Here is a 17,050-nt window from a genome sequence, read left to right as displayed (position 1 = left end):
ATGGCAAATGGATTTTAATATTGATCTACAGGAACAACTATACATTTTGAAGGGAAAAACAAAACAAAAAAACAGAAATAGAAACCAATGGGACATTCTACTCTACTGGCCTCAAAACCGACAATAAACTAACTCTCCTCCCTGCAAAAAATGGAGAAAACCAAACTAGAATGGTGTTTACAAGAATGAGCTACAGATACAGTTGGCTTCATATACAACCATCAAGCATTTACTCACCACGAAATACACATATATATAGAACTCTCAGTTTTATCAACTAACCATCCAATTCTCATTTCGTCCAGTCTTTTAGGTTTCTGTTCAGCACCCTTCCATGTTTGCAGCAATAACACCAACTGTTTTAAAACCCGCAACAGGTCAAGGTTAAGAACCAATTTCCTGTACTATGTGGTTTGTCCAATCATTATGAAGATCTACAGTAGAAATTTCACATTAAAGGAAGGTAAGCTCCACCATGACCCTTCCTCAGCACTAGAGGTGCTGCATTGTCAGGGACTTTATCCATTTCTTCCGAGCATGCATCAAGTACATCCCCAAATCCAGTTGCCAATGTAGCCAACTGCATCCGCAACCTCAAATCCCTTGTCCGCTTCAGTAAGCACCTGAATGATCTTCCTAAATATTTAGCCCATTCAGCTGGCAACCCTCCCCCTGTGAGCCAGACAGAGAAATTAGATTGGTCCCCTCTGGCAGCCACTTCAGCTCTATAGAATCTAGCTAAATCAATCAACATTGAAGGCTGAAGAGGTAGAACTGCTACAAATTCAGCCACAAACTCCTCCAATACTTCAGGTTTGAGCATCTGGTTCCAGAGTACCAAAGCCCACTCACCTGGCTGGTTCAGGTTATAGGCTTCAGCTACAATTAGAGCTTCTTGAAAACGAGACTGCTCAACTAACGCTCGTCTAGCATTGGTTTCTGATAGATATAGCCACTGGAAATCTGGCATTCGTATTTGAAGGGACAGAAGGGAGGCCTGAGCACAATCCCTACGTGTTTTATTGCCAGCATCGATGGAAGAGTGAACTTCAGCAGCTTCAATGAAGTAGCGCATGGAATCCAACAAGTCTTCATTCTGGTCCTTGTTATAGCGGCGAAACCACTGCTCACATGATTGCTCTGCACGTGACTCTAAAAGAGCAGCTGTCTCATGTTTCATATCAAAATGATTGTAGACCTGTAAAGAACACAAAATCATAATCAATAAAGCATCGCATATTTTAATCTACTTGTTTCAGAGTTTGCTCCAGGTTGAAAGTAGTTATGTATCACTGACTTCGTGGAACAGAGAAACAAGAAGAAAAAAAGAACTTTCTGAGCAAGTGGAAAAAGCAACTTGTCCACTTTTTAAGTCATTGCTTGGAAAAAATTTAACATTTCAACACACAATATGCAACACCAAATGTATTCATACGGTTAGGGAATGAGGAAATGAGAGACATTTGGTGAAATCCATGTGTCTAAACCACATATTGGAATCTGGATTATATAATCAAGAAATAATAAGTACAAATATCTCAGCTATCCTAATTACCATGATTACATGATTCTGATTAGTCAATATAATGAACTTAGACACTGTTTACATGGTTTCCAACATTCCCCCTCAAGCTGAAGTATATAAGTCGTATGCACTAAACTTGTTACATATATAGCTTATCCAAGGACCTCTCAAAGGGTTGCTGAAAACATCCGCCAATTAATTATTTGAATTGACAAAGTAAGTGCAATATCTCTTGATAAGATTATTTCTCTAATGAAATGACAATCTATCTCAATGTGTTTAGTCCTTTCATGAAAAATTAGATTAGAGGCAGTATGCAGCGCATCTTGAGTATCACAAATGAGTATTGCCTATATGATTTCTCCAAATCTAAGTTCTTTACGTAATCATTCAAGCCAGATGAGTTCACAAGTAGTTGGTGCCATGACCCGATATTTTGCTTTAGCACTTGATCTTGAAACAACATATTGTTTCTTACTTTTCTATGATATCAGATTATCTCCAACGAATATATAATAATCAGAAGTATATCTCCTATTAGTGAGGCTACCTGCCCAATTAGCATATAAATATCCAACAACATGAAGATACCGATAAGACCTTTCCAAGAACTCCTTTAGTGTATTTCAAGATACAAATTACTGCATCCCAACACCCTACACAAAGAGAATTTATGAACTGACTTCCCAAATGAAATGCAAATGAGGTGTTTGCACAAGTGACCATAAGGTAGTTCAATTTCCCAACTAATCTTTTCTATACCACTCAAGAACTAAGAGCTAATCCCCTTAATTTTATAGAAGCTTTGACATTTATATTTATATTTAACAAGGTTGTTTCCTCAAGAATATCCACGACATACTTCTCCTAGGAAATTATGATACCATCTTTGAATCGCACCACATTTATTCCTCACAAGTATTGAAGCTTTTCAAGATCCTATGTTTGAAAGTGACAATAAAGATGTGTTCTGCCTAAGTGATGCCATGATCACTATTTGTAATGACTATGTCAACAACATATACAACCAAATAAATGCACCTTTTGGTTGAATGGCAACAGAAGGCTGAGTGATTAGCCTCACTCCGAATCATAACAAACAGTTGAACCACAGTGCTAAATGTGCCAAATCGGGCCCTAGGAGATTATGTGAGGCCTACAAAGATTTGCAAAGTCGACAAACAAATCCAAAAGACTCTTCCTGAGTAACAAATCCAGAAGGTTGCTCTAAATAAATTTCACTGAGATCACTATGGAGTAAAGTGTTCTTAATGTCTAGTTGATTGGATGACCAATTGAACATGGACAGCAAAGGGAGTTTGCACGATAGAATATGCTAACATAGAATAGTCAAACCTTTGAGGGGCAATGACATTCATGAGGTTTTGTCATACCCCACAGAGGCATTAGGTACCATTGGTATAGAGGACTTTACCCTAAGTCCAAAATGATTCATAGGTGACATAGGCATGAAAGATCTGCATGGATGTATAGTGACTTTGATGATACTACATTGATGGACATTAATCATAGTCCATCTGGATCACTTAGGAGCGGGTGCCGTCTTAGCCTTAGTAGTGAGGTGATCCACATATTCTTAACCCGTGAGCTAGAGCTTGATATCAAAGGCCTAAGTGTAATAGTTAGTACCATCCGACTTATCAATGCACAGTGGAGCACTGACATAGTTAGTAAAGACATAGGGCTCAGCCTTCAGAGGGTCACCAAAGATAATGGAGGCCAAGGGTCAGCAAAATTAGCCCTAAAAGATAGCCAAACAGCAGATGCAAGGAGAAATGGACATGCCAAGAAGGTGATAGTGCGTCGATCGAGAGAAAACCAATTAGAGGGGGTACTAACAATGTGACACGACATATGGCAGCGCACGTATTGGCGTGCATGTCTAGAAGGCTGCCGAAGGAGACATACAAACAATTGTCTTGGCACATACGGACAGCCGTACCTGAGACTTCAATAGCACACGGATCGACTAACAGCAAGCCTGATGGTGATAGTTTCAGCCGAAATGATCGCTGGACAATTTTTCCAACAATGGTAGAACTGAGGCGATGGATGGTTCTGAGAAAGTGGTTTTAGACTAGCTGGAATGGCACACGACATCGGAGACTAGAAACCGGAATGGAGACATTGTTTCTGGAATAAAAATTGTTGCCAGATAGGCTCGGATTAAGTTTCCTCTTTTTAGGTTCTAGATATCATGTTAAGAAGGAGAAAATGTGGAATATTTGGTGAAATCCGTATGTCTAAACTACATTCCGGAATCTGAATTATATAGCCAAAAAATAATAAGTACAAATATCTCTGCTATTGCAATTATTATAATTACATGATTCTTGTTAGTCTGTACAATAAACATAGACACTATTTACATGGTTTCCATCATATATATTATAAAGTGAGACAACAATAAAGTATTTGAATAATCCCTCAGTCATTTTTAAGAAATTAATTTGACTATGAAGACACTAGACTAAATAATTATTTAGTAACAATAGGAGGTACTGACTTGTTCAATATAATTATATAAATAAATTGCATGTCAGCAGCATACAACCTTTAATCTATATATTTATTTATATGCTACATAGACAAAATGGTTAGTAGAGATATTGTAGCAACAACATTAACATTCACTACACTTGTATCCAAAACTAATTGGGACCGGAGGTCGATGAACCCAAAATGAAAAGCAAGAAAAGGTTGAGGGAAAAGAAGGGGGGAAATAAATAAATAAAATTAAATTTAAAATAAAATAAAATAAAAATACAAATACAAATAAAAAAATGAAAATGAAAATAAAGATAGATTAAGGGAAAAACTAGGAAAAAATAAATAGTAAAAATATTAATAGATAAATAAAGTAGGGAGGAAAATAATTGACGATAAATAAAGAAATGGAGGAAAATATAGGAAAAAATGACTAATCGAGGACCATCTCGAACAAAGGTATTGTAGCAATATAAAAAAAAAAATACAAACCATGGCAAAGGCATCCAGATCATTAGGGTTGAAATGCTTCAAAGATGTAAGAACAGCCATTCGAAATCCTCTGACAGCCTCAGCAGTGCCTGTGTTTGTGTCTGCAGCAGCAGAATATTTCTGAAGAAGAAGATCTAATTGACCATTTTCTATAAGAATGCCGAGAATGAAATTAAGAGCATGAAAATTTCCAACTCCAGTTATTAGGCGAGCCAAACATGGAAAATCACCCTCCAAGACATAAGCATCGACCCTAGTTGCAGCAAGGGCTACAAGAACATCAACTCCATCAAGGCAAGCCGATGATTTGTAGAAGTGGTGGGACAGAATAAGCAGCTCAACCTGCAAATGCCAATTTCATGAGGGAGAACAGTGTCAGCTTCAACACAAGGGAATGACTGCCAGAATCACTAAGATACTTTCGCTACTTAACAATTTTTGTATCCAGATTACAGCTTCATAATGATTATCCTTTAAAAATATGAGACAGATCACAACAGCAGTGCAAAAAGAGAGGGGCATTGTAAACAATATCATTGGCTATCAAGTTGTCATTGGATAAAGAGGAGCAAATCTTGAAACAGAATCTTCAATCTTGTAAGAATGGTTCGGGCACCAAGTTTGTGGTGTAAGTGGTCTTTTAATCCTTACCATTCACATAAGATTTAACGATTGAGATTCACTCTTGTCACACTTATAATAAACTAATTCTGTCATTTGATATGTCCTCTCTCTCTCTCTCTCTCTCTCTCTCTCTATACTTTATGCACCTGAAAATCTACCACACACCAGCTAATGATGGGTGAATTACTATTGGTTAATGGACAAACAGCCTTTTTTTTGCTTACAAAAACAAAATATTAGTCCGTTAACCAATACATACACCTTATTAACCAATAATTGACTCATCATTAACCAATAATACACGCGCACACAGGCCATACCGTGATAAGACTTGAAAGTTGAGACACTCCACAAAACAATGGTTTTCCAGTTATTTTAGGAAATTTAAATAAGAAAAAAATGCGATCAAATAATTGATTTTTTTTTCTTAGAGAAGTATATTGTATGCTAAGACATTTTGCTGGAGTAGAATACAACTCTATACTACTATAGAATTTTATGTGCATTAGCTGAAACTGACGGATATTCTTCATAAATTTATTCTTCTCATCATCTTAATAAATTTATTCACTTTAAAAAAGAATGAGGGATCATAATTGACTACATTTATCATCATCTGAAAAATCAATATGAATAACAATTTTCCCAGAATAATCTGATTTAATTCACTATTTTTTAACACAATTGTGAAAAAATGTGTAAGACTGACAACTTTCAACATGATACCTCACACGCATGTGGTATTTCTTGTCCAGTAATCACCAAACGCATTAAAGCATGCCCGATTTCTGGTTCGGAGGGACAAAGCTCCGCCCACTTCAAGAAGTCTGAAAATCTCCACAGCAGTGGATCAGGTCCTTCCTCCTTTTGTGAATCCATAGCAGGACCTTCCTCCTTTTGTGAATCCATATATCCTCCACGATGCGCTGCCAACACACCCTGGGCAATATAAATAATTAAATATAGTAATATAGTTATATGAACCCCTATCAACTTCACAAAATTGTATCTAATGAGTTGTTTAACATGACATCTGCATAACTGACATGTCAAATAGAAAACTGCAAACCAAAATAACACCAATTCACAAATCCTGGGTAATTTCTTTATTCAATAGACAGGCAACAAGCCCACAAAAAATCCATCCATGACCAGAAGGGATGTCGAACCCATTTTCCAATTACCATACCATGCCATGGGAAAAACATTATTAACTATAATCAAAATAATAAATGATGTACCAAACCTTTAGGAAAGATTCTGCAAGTATTTGAGCAATACTTGCAGCTGGCATCGGATGAGTCTGCACCAAAAAGTTTGCCTCCTCAAAGGACTCTTGTGCTTTAAGAGAAAGCAGCTGTAGTAGTTCAATTGGTTGCTTGTTGAACGCCTCAAAAAATGAGAGGCCCAAGGTGTTTGCAGCTTTTATAACTGCTATTATTCTCCTACATAGCCCACGCCCACTGCCTTCAGTAAAAATGGACACCAAACTCTCCAAAACCTACATTGCATGTCCTCAATATTGTATTGATACAGATATCTTATCATCAATAGAGAAAAAATAATAATAAGTGGCAATAACAGGGAGAGAGGGTGGTTTGGACAATTACCTGCAGTGGGTTAACATGGTGCTTATCATTCAGCATACCATACGACTGCATAATTGAACGCACTTCCTCATCAAGCATTGACACGGATACATTGCTTGGAGGAGTTGAAATAGCAGCAAGCTTCAAGGCTGCATCGACAAGTCTAAACTCCGATGGTATTTGTCCAGGAGAGAACTTAAATTGTAGTTGCTTGGCGGCAGTTATTTGCCCAAATTCCAACAAAGAAAGTACAGCCCTTTGCAGCTCTGCTGCTCCAACCCTTTCCTCCCACCTAGAAAAAGACATTTCCACTTTTAAGTTTTCTTCTTGCAACTGAAGCTCATTTTTGAAACTGGGGGTACCAGAGCCATCGTCAGTATCAGCACTTTTATCCGCTGATTCAAGAGGCGGGCGTCTTGATGCCATGTATCCTTTGCCTCTTCTTTTTGTCTTTGTACTCCCACCAAAAGTAGTTGAAAGACCAGCATCCGCCACTTGATTCTTGTGAGGGATTTGGTTACTGGATTCGTATTTTTCTACAGTTCTATTCCTCATTGAATTTATATGGTTGTCCATCTTTGAGATTATACTTGCAGTTCGGTCAATAATACTGGAGTCATTCTTGGTAGCATTCTCCCTGATAGAAAGGGTAAAATTGAAGTCTCCTTCGCTCTTCACCTGAGTCTCTGACTCAACGGCTAAGAGCCATACTTTGGTTTCAATTTCACGCAGAAGATGCAAAGGACAGACACTGAAAAATTCAGCAACGTGATAAGTAAAGATATTAACTAAAGTTGAAACCGAAAGTAATTCTCGAGATGTTCCATACGGGTTCGAAAGACTTATCATCCCACTTAGCCACTGCAGAGAAAGCAATAAAACCTCATGAAGCTCCCTTGCAGGAAGATCTTTCTCAACAGCTTCGGCATGTTTAAGAAAAAATAGCCCAGCCTGCAATCATTACAATGGAGATAAACTTTCAGCATAAAGAAATATAGCATATATCTTTAGCTTAAACATTGACTGTACTAGATAACAAACACACTTGAAGAGAAGGGAAGGAATATCTGATGAATAGAGTGTGGCAGTGGCTCCATAAAGCAACCCTCTCTTCTGGCACATCCCAAAGAAACTCCTTCCATTCAGCTACCATAGATTCGGCCTAATATTTGTACAAGAGGCGGAGAAGAAGGGAGAGAGTTGATAAGAAATATTTGCAAGACTATCAACTAAAATTGCTAAAAGTAATCACAGAAAAAAATCATGCAAAATGGCAAAGAAAAATTAAAAGCTCCTTCAGAGCTCAGATTTACAGCATAAGTCAAGCTAATTCAAGAGAGAAATTTGTCGATAAAAACTTTTAATTTCAACACAAGGGATCTGCCATCAATTTGATCAAATAAAATGATTACCTGCACCAAAATTTATTAAAACAAGATAATTACAGTATGAGTCAAACTAACATAGTAAATCAAATCGACAATTCTGTGCAAGTAACAGAATGACATATTAAAGCATAGTTATCAAATGCGGATTGCGGCATGTCGCGGCCAACCTCGAAAAACGCTATAGCTTTATAGCGGGTTGCGGTTGCAGAAATAGCGGAATAAATATATGACAGAAATAATGACAAAAAGAAACATTTTTTAAAGGCAGAGATAGCAGAAGTGACAGAGAGAGATGCGGATAGACTAAAAAACCCTTAAATTTTTCCCGTTACAAATTGAAATTTAGGACAAAATTGACATTTTGCCTTATAACAGCAATATGGCCGCAAATGCGATCGCAATGGCGGCTATTGCGTTCCGGTGTGGCGCGACACGGTTTCTTGCGGCGAGGCACCGCAACGCCCATACGGCGGGCTCGCAGCGCTATTGCGGCGCAATTAACTACTATGTATTAAAGATGTACTGATTAAACAACAAGATGTTATATGGAACATGACAAAAGAAGTGTACCCCTAATTTTCCAATTTACCATATAGTGCCTGCATTAAAATGAGTTTTAACCTTGTCCACCTACGTAAAATGAATTTATCTAGTATGAGGTTGACCAACCAAAATTATTCTTAATAAAAGACAATATGAAGAGCAGTCAGATCAAGCACCTGTAACAATATCAACAACATGAGTTAAAGGAACCTTGAATTAGTTGTAATGGGATTTTGTATAAACCATTCAATTGATTAAGGATTTAAATATGGGTTCCAGACTTCCCCACAATTAAGGTTTACGGTCCGTAAGAACTATACCATGTCACAAACAGGTTTACAGCCTTCAATACTACCTGAGATTCAGTAACATGATGCATAGCCGATTTCCAGGGTGTGCCACTGGCCTCCAACTGCTTGGCCCAGTTCCTTGCCAGCTCCCATTGCCTACTTTTTTCTAGTGCAGACAATAGTGAAGCATCATCTGAAGTTTCATTGCCTAAATGCAACTCACCATCTTTACGAAGTAAAGGCTCTGCTAAATTAATTTTCCAATAAACCCTTCGATAGTATGCCGCAGCATATCCACCATCACCAAAGTCAGTGGCAGCAAGAAGTTGTAGTAAGCATCTTTTTTCATAAGGAGAAGGGCAGGTTGAAAGCACAGCATCAGCTGCTGTTGAAGCGGTAGAACTAATCCATGATGTCCCAATCTGCCCTTCTCTTCCTACATTTGTCGGTAAGTACATTGGTTCTTCCTTAATTCGTGCAGAAAAGGAACCCAAATGTGCAGAAGCTTCTGAGAGGCGCATTTGCGAAAATGCCTGAAGGAAAATAAATAAATAAAATTCCACATTGGCAGGTTATATTACATGTAAATTAAGGCTAAAATTAAATTGATGAGAACCAAAAAAAATTTCAAGCTGATGTCAACATTGCACCAGAGACACATTAAACCATAAAAAAGATTTGGTTAAATGTACACCTTGAGATTGGTAAAATAATATTTCTAGAGGAATATCATAGAACAGTTATATTTCAAACAAACAATGCATACGTACAGGTTTGACCTCAATTGCTACAAGTGCTTGGCATTCTTAACAACATAAGATTCAGAAAATTATGATGTCCAAATTTAACATCTTACTTTGCAATTTAGATGTGCATTTTAAATAGTCAAAATAAAAATATTGAGGAAATGTTTATGCAATTTTTGGTCAATTTTGATTGCTTACGGATGACTTTATCCAGTTGACAGCACCAAGAAAAGGCCCAACATTTAAGAAGCCGCCCTAGATGCGAAAGAGTTAATAAATGCACAAATTCAAAAAGATTTCTAAATGCCAGGCAAAGCATTTGGCGCATTCTATATACAATATAATCATGACAATAACTATAGCCTTCTTTCTTATTTATTGCAGAAATTTGTTGACATATTGAGTGGTAAATGAGATCATTCACTCCAGCCTCATGGGGCTTCAGCACATGTAAATTTTACTCATTGTTTCTTGTTTCTCATAAAAGGTTGGAAAACTTTCAATTAGATTCAAAGGTTTTGGCATGAGCAAAGGAGAGCAAATTGCTTGATTTTCCAGGTGAAATTTATTATGGGATAGGATAGTATTTATGGCCTCTCTTTGGAACACGGCACGACAGCTGTTTCATTTTTATAATTTTCTAGTTTCTTCCTTGCATCTATTTTTTAAGCAAGAAAACTTATCCTCCTCTATTGTTGCATCCTTATTTCCTTCTAATGGAGTTTCTTCTTTAAAAAATTCGAAATCCTAGTAAACATAGTTTTATAGTCATGACCAAGAGAAAAAAGGAAGTTTAGTTCTACTGGTGTTTTAGGAGGTAAATACTGAAAGGAGAGACAGCAGCAACTCAGCTTGTTGACTGCAAAGTTCCCAAATATGGCAGAAAACTCAGGTGGATTACTCAGAATAGATCACATGCTAAGGCCTTCAGTGGAGACAAATGTCTAGACTCTCTTTGCATTCTCTATTCCTCACACTCCTTAGAATTCACATTACATCCATGCTCTTAAGTTTTTGTTGTATTAAATTGCATCTAGCTTTGCAGCTACAGCCAATCCAATTCACCTACTACAGGTTTGCAATTATTGGTAAAAGCAACAATCATGAGCCACGAGCTTACAATAGCACATATTTCAGCATAATCTGAAATGAAGTAATAAACTAGCAGCTAAATCAATATTATGATTTGCTAGCTTAAGGCAGTATGAGAAGATGATAACTATATTAATTGTGTTAATTTATTATACGGACATTTGTGAATTAGTAATTTTGTAATTGCAGATTTTAGGTTATTTATACAAAAAAATGGGGGTTCTATACTTCAGTTGTTTGGGTCTTGGGTTGGGATATCTTATTCCTAGTCAGATTAGCCCTATTAATTTATGTTCACTTGAGTCTCAAATTTGGGTTACTTTTCCGAGTAGATTCATAGTTGTTTGGTATGCACATTATTTGTCTTGGGTATTTCAGATTAGTATTGAATTTCAATATTGAGAACTGTCATTTTATATCATTACCTAGTTCTTGTTCTTGTTGTACATCATGCCTGCTGCATTTATATTCTCTTTTTGATTAAAAAAGAAATATTGAGTGAAAGAAAGTCAATGCTCTTGAATATCAACCTTAGCCAAAAATGCATCGTAGCACAAAAAAGAGAGTCAATACCAGTATTCAGAGATAGAAACCTGTTAAAAGAAAGTAGTATTCCCTAACCTCTCAAGTATATACCACTACAAGAACCAGATGTTTTTTGAATTAGATGGCATACCTGAAGAGCACGGATGAACGGCAGCAAGGGGCATGATGGAAGGAACATCTCAAACGCCCTTAGCAAAGGCAAGAACAATTGTTGTTCACAAAGCACTGCAACCATTTTCGAAAGAGAAGCAGGCCCCTCATCGGAATCACTTGCAACACTAATGTCTCCAGAATGTTCTATTTTTGTTTTGTCCTCTCTTGTCTTACCATGGGAATCAAAAACAATTTCACTTACAGAAGCACTTGATACGTCAGATATTGCAAAAGCTGAGGAGTCTAATGAAACGGGAGTAATTAACCGTCGACGTTTAGGACTCTGCCTATTGTAATGAAATGTAAGCACTCTGTCACCTACGGGCAGAGCATTAGTTGCACTTACAGCCGCTCCAACATTGCCTGCAATCTGGGAAGCAATATCGTTTACCTTGATGGATGAAGTTTCTCTGTTTACAGATAAAAGGTAGTGAGTTTCAATCATTGAATTAAGTCTATACACATGTTTGTTCGTGTGTGTGGTTGTGTGTGAGTGTGGATCAGTTGACACTAGGTATAAGACTTAAAACAATTAGAACTTTAACAACTCATCACAGAATATAAATTTTTAATCCAATCATGAATTATACAACAACCAAAAGCTGTCCAACTAGGTGAAGTCAGCTATAAAATGTTGTTATTGTCTTATCAATTATTAAAAAAATTGGACACCAATAATGACGAAATCAAATAGATTTTTTTATTTAAAAATATATTGAACTTTAGTTTTAACATGTGCTGATGCAATATAAACAATTTTAGATTAATGTAAAATTTTGTGAGCGTGTGATATTCATGATGGAAGTTTTAATTCAACAGTGGATTTTGTGGGAAACCCATCATTTAAAAAAAAAAAACTATTCCTACTCCTGAAATATTTAATTTCATTTATGCAGCTATCAATGTATTGAAAATATAGACAGAAAGACAGATAGATCTTGATTAATATAACAAAAACCATCTTACACATAAATTAAATCATGCAAGACTGCAAACTCTTCCCAGCAGAAATGGCAGAATATCTCGATAAAAAAACAATGAAATCTGTTAGAGGTTAATATACAACCATTCTCGTATCTTCACCTAAAAGCTTAAACTTTTCGGATAGTTGGTTTATGACATGGTATTAGGACTTGTACATTGTTCAAGCTTCAAACTCAAAGGGCGCTTAAGTGAAGGGGCATGTTAAAGATGTAATATAAAATCATTCACGTGTCTTCACCTCATAACTTAAGACTTTTAGGATGGTTGGTTCATCTGTTAGGTAAAGACATATATATTATTTTATATTATTCCTTAACACACCCCCTCATGTGAGAATTTTTTTTGGGTTTTGAAGCGTAGATAATGCAAAGGATCATTTCTTTATTTTTTGGTTACCCTATGCTTAAATTCAAATCTTTTTATTTTATTTTATTAAGAGAATGAGGGCTACAAGGATTGAACTCTAGACCCCTTGGCTCATAGAAGTTCCGATTCCATATCATGCAACCAACTCTCCCAAAAATTTAATCTGTTTGGCAAAGGCACATATATTATTTTATATTATTCCTTAACAATGACAAAATCATCATTAACTTAAAAAGACAGTTCCAATCACCTTGCTGCAGTAATTTCCAACCAAACTGTCAGGCATGACAACGGAGAGACATCATGGCAACATGAAGCAACCATTGCCAATAATGACCAGGACAACTCTTTTGCTTTCATCAATAGAGCCTCTCCGGGACATTTTTGCTTTTCACACCCTGCTAATATTTGGAAGAGTTCAACAGGAACACACGAGTTTTCACTAGGAAAGGTTGTTTCACCGCCTTTCTCAAGTGAATCCAAGAATGATGCAGAGCTTGCCTTTTTCTTTGACTGCATTCCTTTCAAAACTGTCAACATGTGAAGTCTGAGACGGGGATCGCTAAACTCCTTTGATGCCTAGCAATCACAATCCCAAAGAGATTCAAAGTGGAATAATTTCCCTTTAGCATAACTTACATAGTTTAAGCTTTATGCTATGAATTAGAATAGAAGACAAGACTCACCACTTGGACTACTGTATCAAATGAATATCCTCCAATCTGAGCTTCAGACAAAAATTCAATCTGACAGGAGCACAAAAATCATAAGATTATAATTGAAACCTGAGGAATTCTGGATTTTTATTACTTAACTATTCATGTACAGAGGTTTACAACATACAGGCTAATGTGAGTAATTACTTTCCTATTAAGAGCTGATTCTAAGGAAATAAATTAAAAAATAAAATAAATAAATAAATAAATAAATCAGTTGTATAATCTGTCACATATCTATCCTATAACCCGTCCTATCAAAATCTGTCTAATAAAGTGAAAAAACGAATCTACAATAATTACACAATTATTCATTCTATATTTACAAAATTCCCCCTCAACCGGTGAATGGATTTCTATAATTCCCAGCTTGCTAATGAGATCTTAGGGTCAATAGTAATCAGTCCACTATCCAATTTCTCCTTGATGAAGTGGCGTCTAATCTTCGTGTGTTTTGTTTTGTTATGTTGAACTCAAATATGAGCAACACAAATGGTAGATTTATTATCACATAACAACTAGACAGGCCTTTCATATTTCACTGAGGTCATCTAGTTTGATTTTCAGCCATAGAAGTTTACAAACCCTATGAGCCATAGGTCAAAATTTTGCCTTTGCGCTTGACCGAGCTCCGAACATACAATAACTAGAGGTTGATCTTGTTAGAGATATATAAAACTATTAATATAACCTCACCTAACAGCTTAAGTTTTTGGGTTGAATTGGTTCTTTACATGGTATCAGAGCTTCGGTGTACTGGGTTCGATCCTCATCGCCTCCACTTTCTTTCTAGTGGAATTTCTTTCTTAGCATGGGTAGGTGGGCCTGTGCATTATCCACCTTTCATGCCCAATGGGCTCTCGTGTGAAGGGACATGTTAGAGAAGTATATAAACCATTGATGGGCCTTCACTTATCAGCTTAAGCTTTTAGGTTGAATTGGTTCTTTACAGATCTTTAGTCAGTAATTATTCATACATAATCAACACTAGTATACACTTCTAACGACAAGTTTCCACCTTTTCGGAATAACAATCCTCTCCCTGGTATAGTTCTGCCTATATCATATCATGTAAGTGTCTGTCCCTCAAGTCAAGTATGAGCCAACTGACTGACAATATTGACCACAAATGCTAAATATGGTCTGGTAAAAGCTAAATATATCAATCTCCATACCAATCCCTTGATACTACCCTCTATCAACCTTGAGACTCTTCTTCACTTCTCCTTATGTCATTCTTCTTAATAAGAACATACAAGAGATAATAGAATTCTTACAATGTTTATTTTGTTAACCAAAACAAATGTTTCCCAGTAGTCAATGTCATATGTCTACATGTATTCTTTAGTAACTAACCTCGCCTAAAACTTGACAAGTGTCGGGCTCAAAAACAAAGGGACTGGTGTATTTAGTACTTATCGTCAGCTCAGACATTGGTTGCTGCCATCGAATCAGTTTAGGATTTATCCTCCTCAGCACACAAATTTGGGTGTACCAACCTTCAATTGATTGATAGAAGATATTTCATGTGAGGTACTAGGTAGATTTGCTGATTCTTGTGCATTATTATAAGGAGTAAGCACAAACTCTAGAGATGACTCGGGGGATAACGTTGACTCTCGGACGAAACTTTTAAGATGTTTTCCCTTGAAGTTGAGGACAACAAAAGAAAGATTCATTTTCATGAAAGGTAACATCCATGATAACAAAAAGGCTTGAATTGAAAGATGATAGCATTTGTCTTCGTTTTTGTCACGGGCATAACCCAAGATACATAACAACTTGGGGAATCAAGTTTGTTGCAATATTGTTTATGAACATTAACAAATACAACACACCCAAAGACATAAGATAGAAGACTTACATAAGATGAAGAAATGGAAAATAAGAGGTCATGAGGGCATAGGACTTGCATTGCCAAGGAACATCAACAACACATTTATCCTAAACTAGTTGCAGTCAATGGAATTTCACATTACCAAGGATAAGACAAGGTAATTGATTGATCAAATATACTACGGTTGATATAGCTTCCCCCACAAGAGTTGGGAACATAGATTAGATTAATAATACTATGATCACTTCAAGCAAATGGTGATTTGCTTAAGAGGTGTCAACTCATGTGATCTCATGAATAAGGCCATTTTCCTTAATAAATAGCAAGTGTCATTAGTTGACACATTCAAAACCATTATCAGGATGCAGTTGTTTCATAATTTTTTCAAACTACGTTTGACTCGTGTGAAAGATTGAATGAATAATTATGGCACTACAGATTTGTCTTTCATAAAAAAATATCAAGGTTTTCCTATTACAATTACTAATAAATGATACAAATCATTTAGCACCAAAGACATTAGCCATTTTTGCAAGTCCCCAAACATTATAATGAATAAAATCAAATGGTTCAAAACTTTTTTATTGAGCTTGAAAGAAAAGATACATGAAGGTGCTTTGTACACTCCATTTGGAGATTCCAATATTGACTCAACTCGATCCACAAGCCATTAAGAATGCCAAAATAATGGTGCCCTGTTTGTTAGAGAAAATTTTGATTTTCAATTAATAATAGATGGCAATGTCCTGTTTCATAGAGTAAGTATTCCGTAGGACAGCCCCAATATCTTGGGTAATGGGCAAGAACATGCAATTCCGACTAACCTTCAAAGCCATAGAGTTCCATACTCAAATCATGATAAAAGAGTCTTTATCCTTTTATTCGTCAAATTTGGATTGATCTTATTAAGATTGGTCCTATCAATATTATTCAACTTCCATTGCCCTTTGAGGGTAGTCCAAAAAACCCGGACTATCACAACTAAATTTTTCAGGTGAGATAGTAACTGATAGGATATTAAGAGCAAGTGGCGTGGTCGTAATGGAGTGAGAAGTGAGTTAGATGGTTTAAGTGGAGGACTATGTGGCCTCTGAGTTGGACATCGTGGCCGAAGGTGGACTAGGCAGCTTGTACAAGGAGAAGATGAGAGAGAACACATACAAGTGATGCTGGATGAGCTAACCAAGGGTAGATCCGAAGAGAAGGGATCACGGTGAGCTATCTAGGAATGGCGGCAACAACAATGGTTGCTAGACCCTCCCCCACTCGAGGCGGAAATGGTGGCGCAAGGATTTAATGCTTAGAGAAAGAGAGCAACACATACGTGAGGGCAATTGGGAGGTCTTCCAATGACGTCCAAGAGGCGACAAATTTGCTAATGGTTTCATTGGTTGGAGATATAACAGTGGCAAACAGGTGAAGGTGGCGACAACGACAACGGAGGGTAAAAAACCAACAGCATGAGCACTTTCATCATGAGCTCGACAAAGGTGCTGTCTCGAGCACAATGAAGGAACAATCTGAAAATAGGCTGACTACAATGGAGGCAACCTCTATAAGGTTGTGATAAAGGCTGTGATGAAGGCAGGCTAGAATGTCATGCAAGTAGAGCTTCCCAAATGGGGAGCTATGCTACCATTATAGGGGTGTA

The 17,050-nt window shown here is 36.8% G+C and overlaps 1 protein-coding gene across 4 annotated transcripts in view; it reads right to left on the bottom strand.

Moving 5' to 3' along the window:
- LOC133291257 (uncharacterized) overlaps nucleotides 1–17,050 on the bottom strand; it is a 45,713-nt gene continuing 28,663 nt past the window's right edge. For 3 of the 4 annotated variants that reach the window (XM_061489482.1, XM_061489507.1, XM_061489499.1), the window contains 11 exons: nucleotides 13,533–13,592; nucleotides 13,097–13,425; nucleotides 11,474–11,906; nucleotides 9,025–9,492; nucleotides 7,784–7,900; nucleotides 7,568–7,689; nucleotides 6,760–7,489; nucleotides 6,396–6,650; nucleotides 5,876–6,088; nucleotides 4,526–4,867; nucleotides 1–1,198 (listed from right to left, as the gene is read on the bottom strand). In XM_061489482.1, the coding sequence (XP_061345466.1) occupies nucleotides 449–1,198; nucleotides 4,526–4,867; nucleotides 5,876–6,088; nucleotides 6,396–6,650; nucleotides 6,760–7,489; nucleotides 7,568–7,689; nucleotides 7,784–7,900; nucleotides 9,025–9,492; nucleotides 11,474–11,906; nucleotides 13,097–13,425; nucleotides 13,533–13,592 (3,819 nt within the window). In that variant the 3' untranslated portion in view covers nucleotides 1–448. Of the gene's footprint in view, nucleotides 1,199–4,525; nucleotides 4,868–5,875; nucleotides 6,089–6,395; nucleotides 6,690–6,759; nucleotides 7,490–7,567; nucleotides 7,690–7,783; nucleotides 7,901–9,024; nucleotides 9,493–11,473; nucleotides 11,907–13,096; nucleotides 13,426–13,532; nucleotides 13,593–17,050 lie in introns of those variants that run through there. The other variant, XM_061489490.1, reaches the window with a different exon arrangement.

This window comes from Gastrolobium bilobum, unplaced genomic scaffold, assembly GCF_033153095.1.
Source record: "Gastrolobium bilobum isolate Gb01-03AN ecotype WA unplaced genomic scaffold, APGP_CSIRO_Gbil_v1 utg4377, whole genome shotgun sequence".
Taxonomy (NCBI): Eukaryota; Viridiplantae; Streptophyta; class Magnoliopsida; order Fabales; family Fabaceae; genus Gastrolobium; species Gastrolobium bilobum.
The sequence above is the reverse complement of the archived record's forward strand: the minus strand, read 5'-3'. Positions and strand labels throughout refer to the sequence as shown.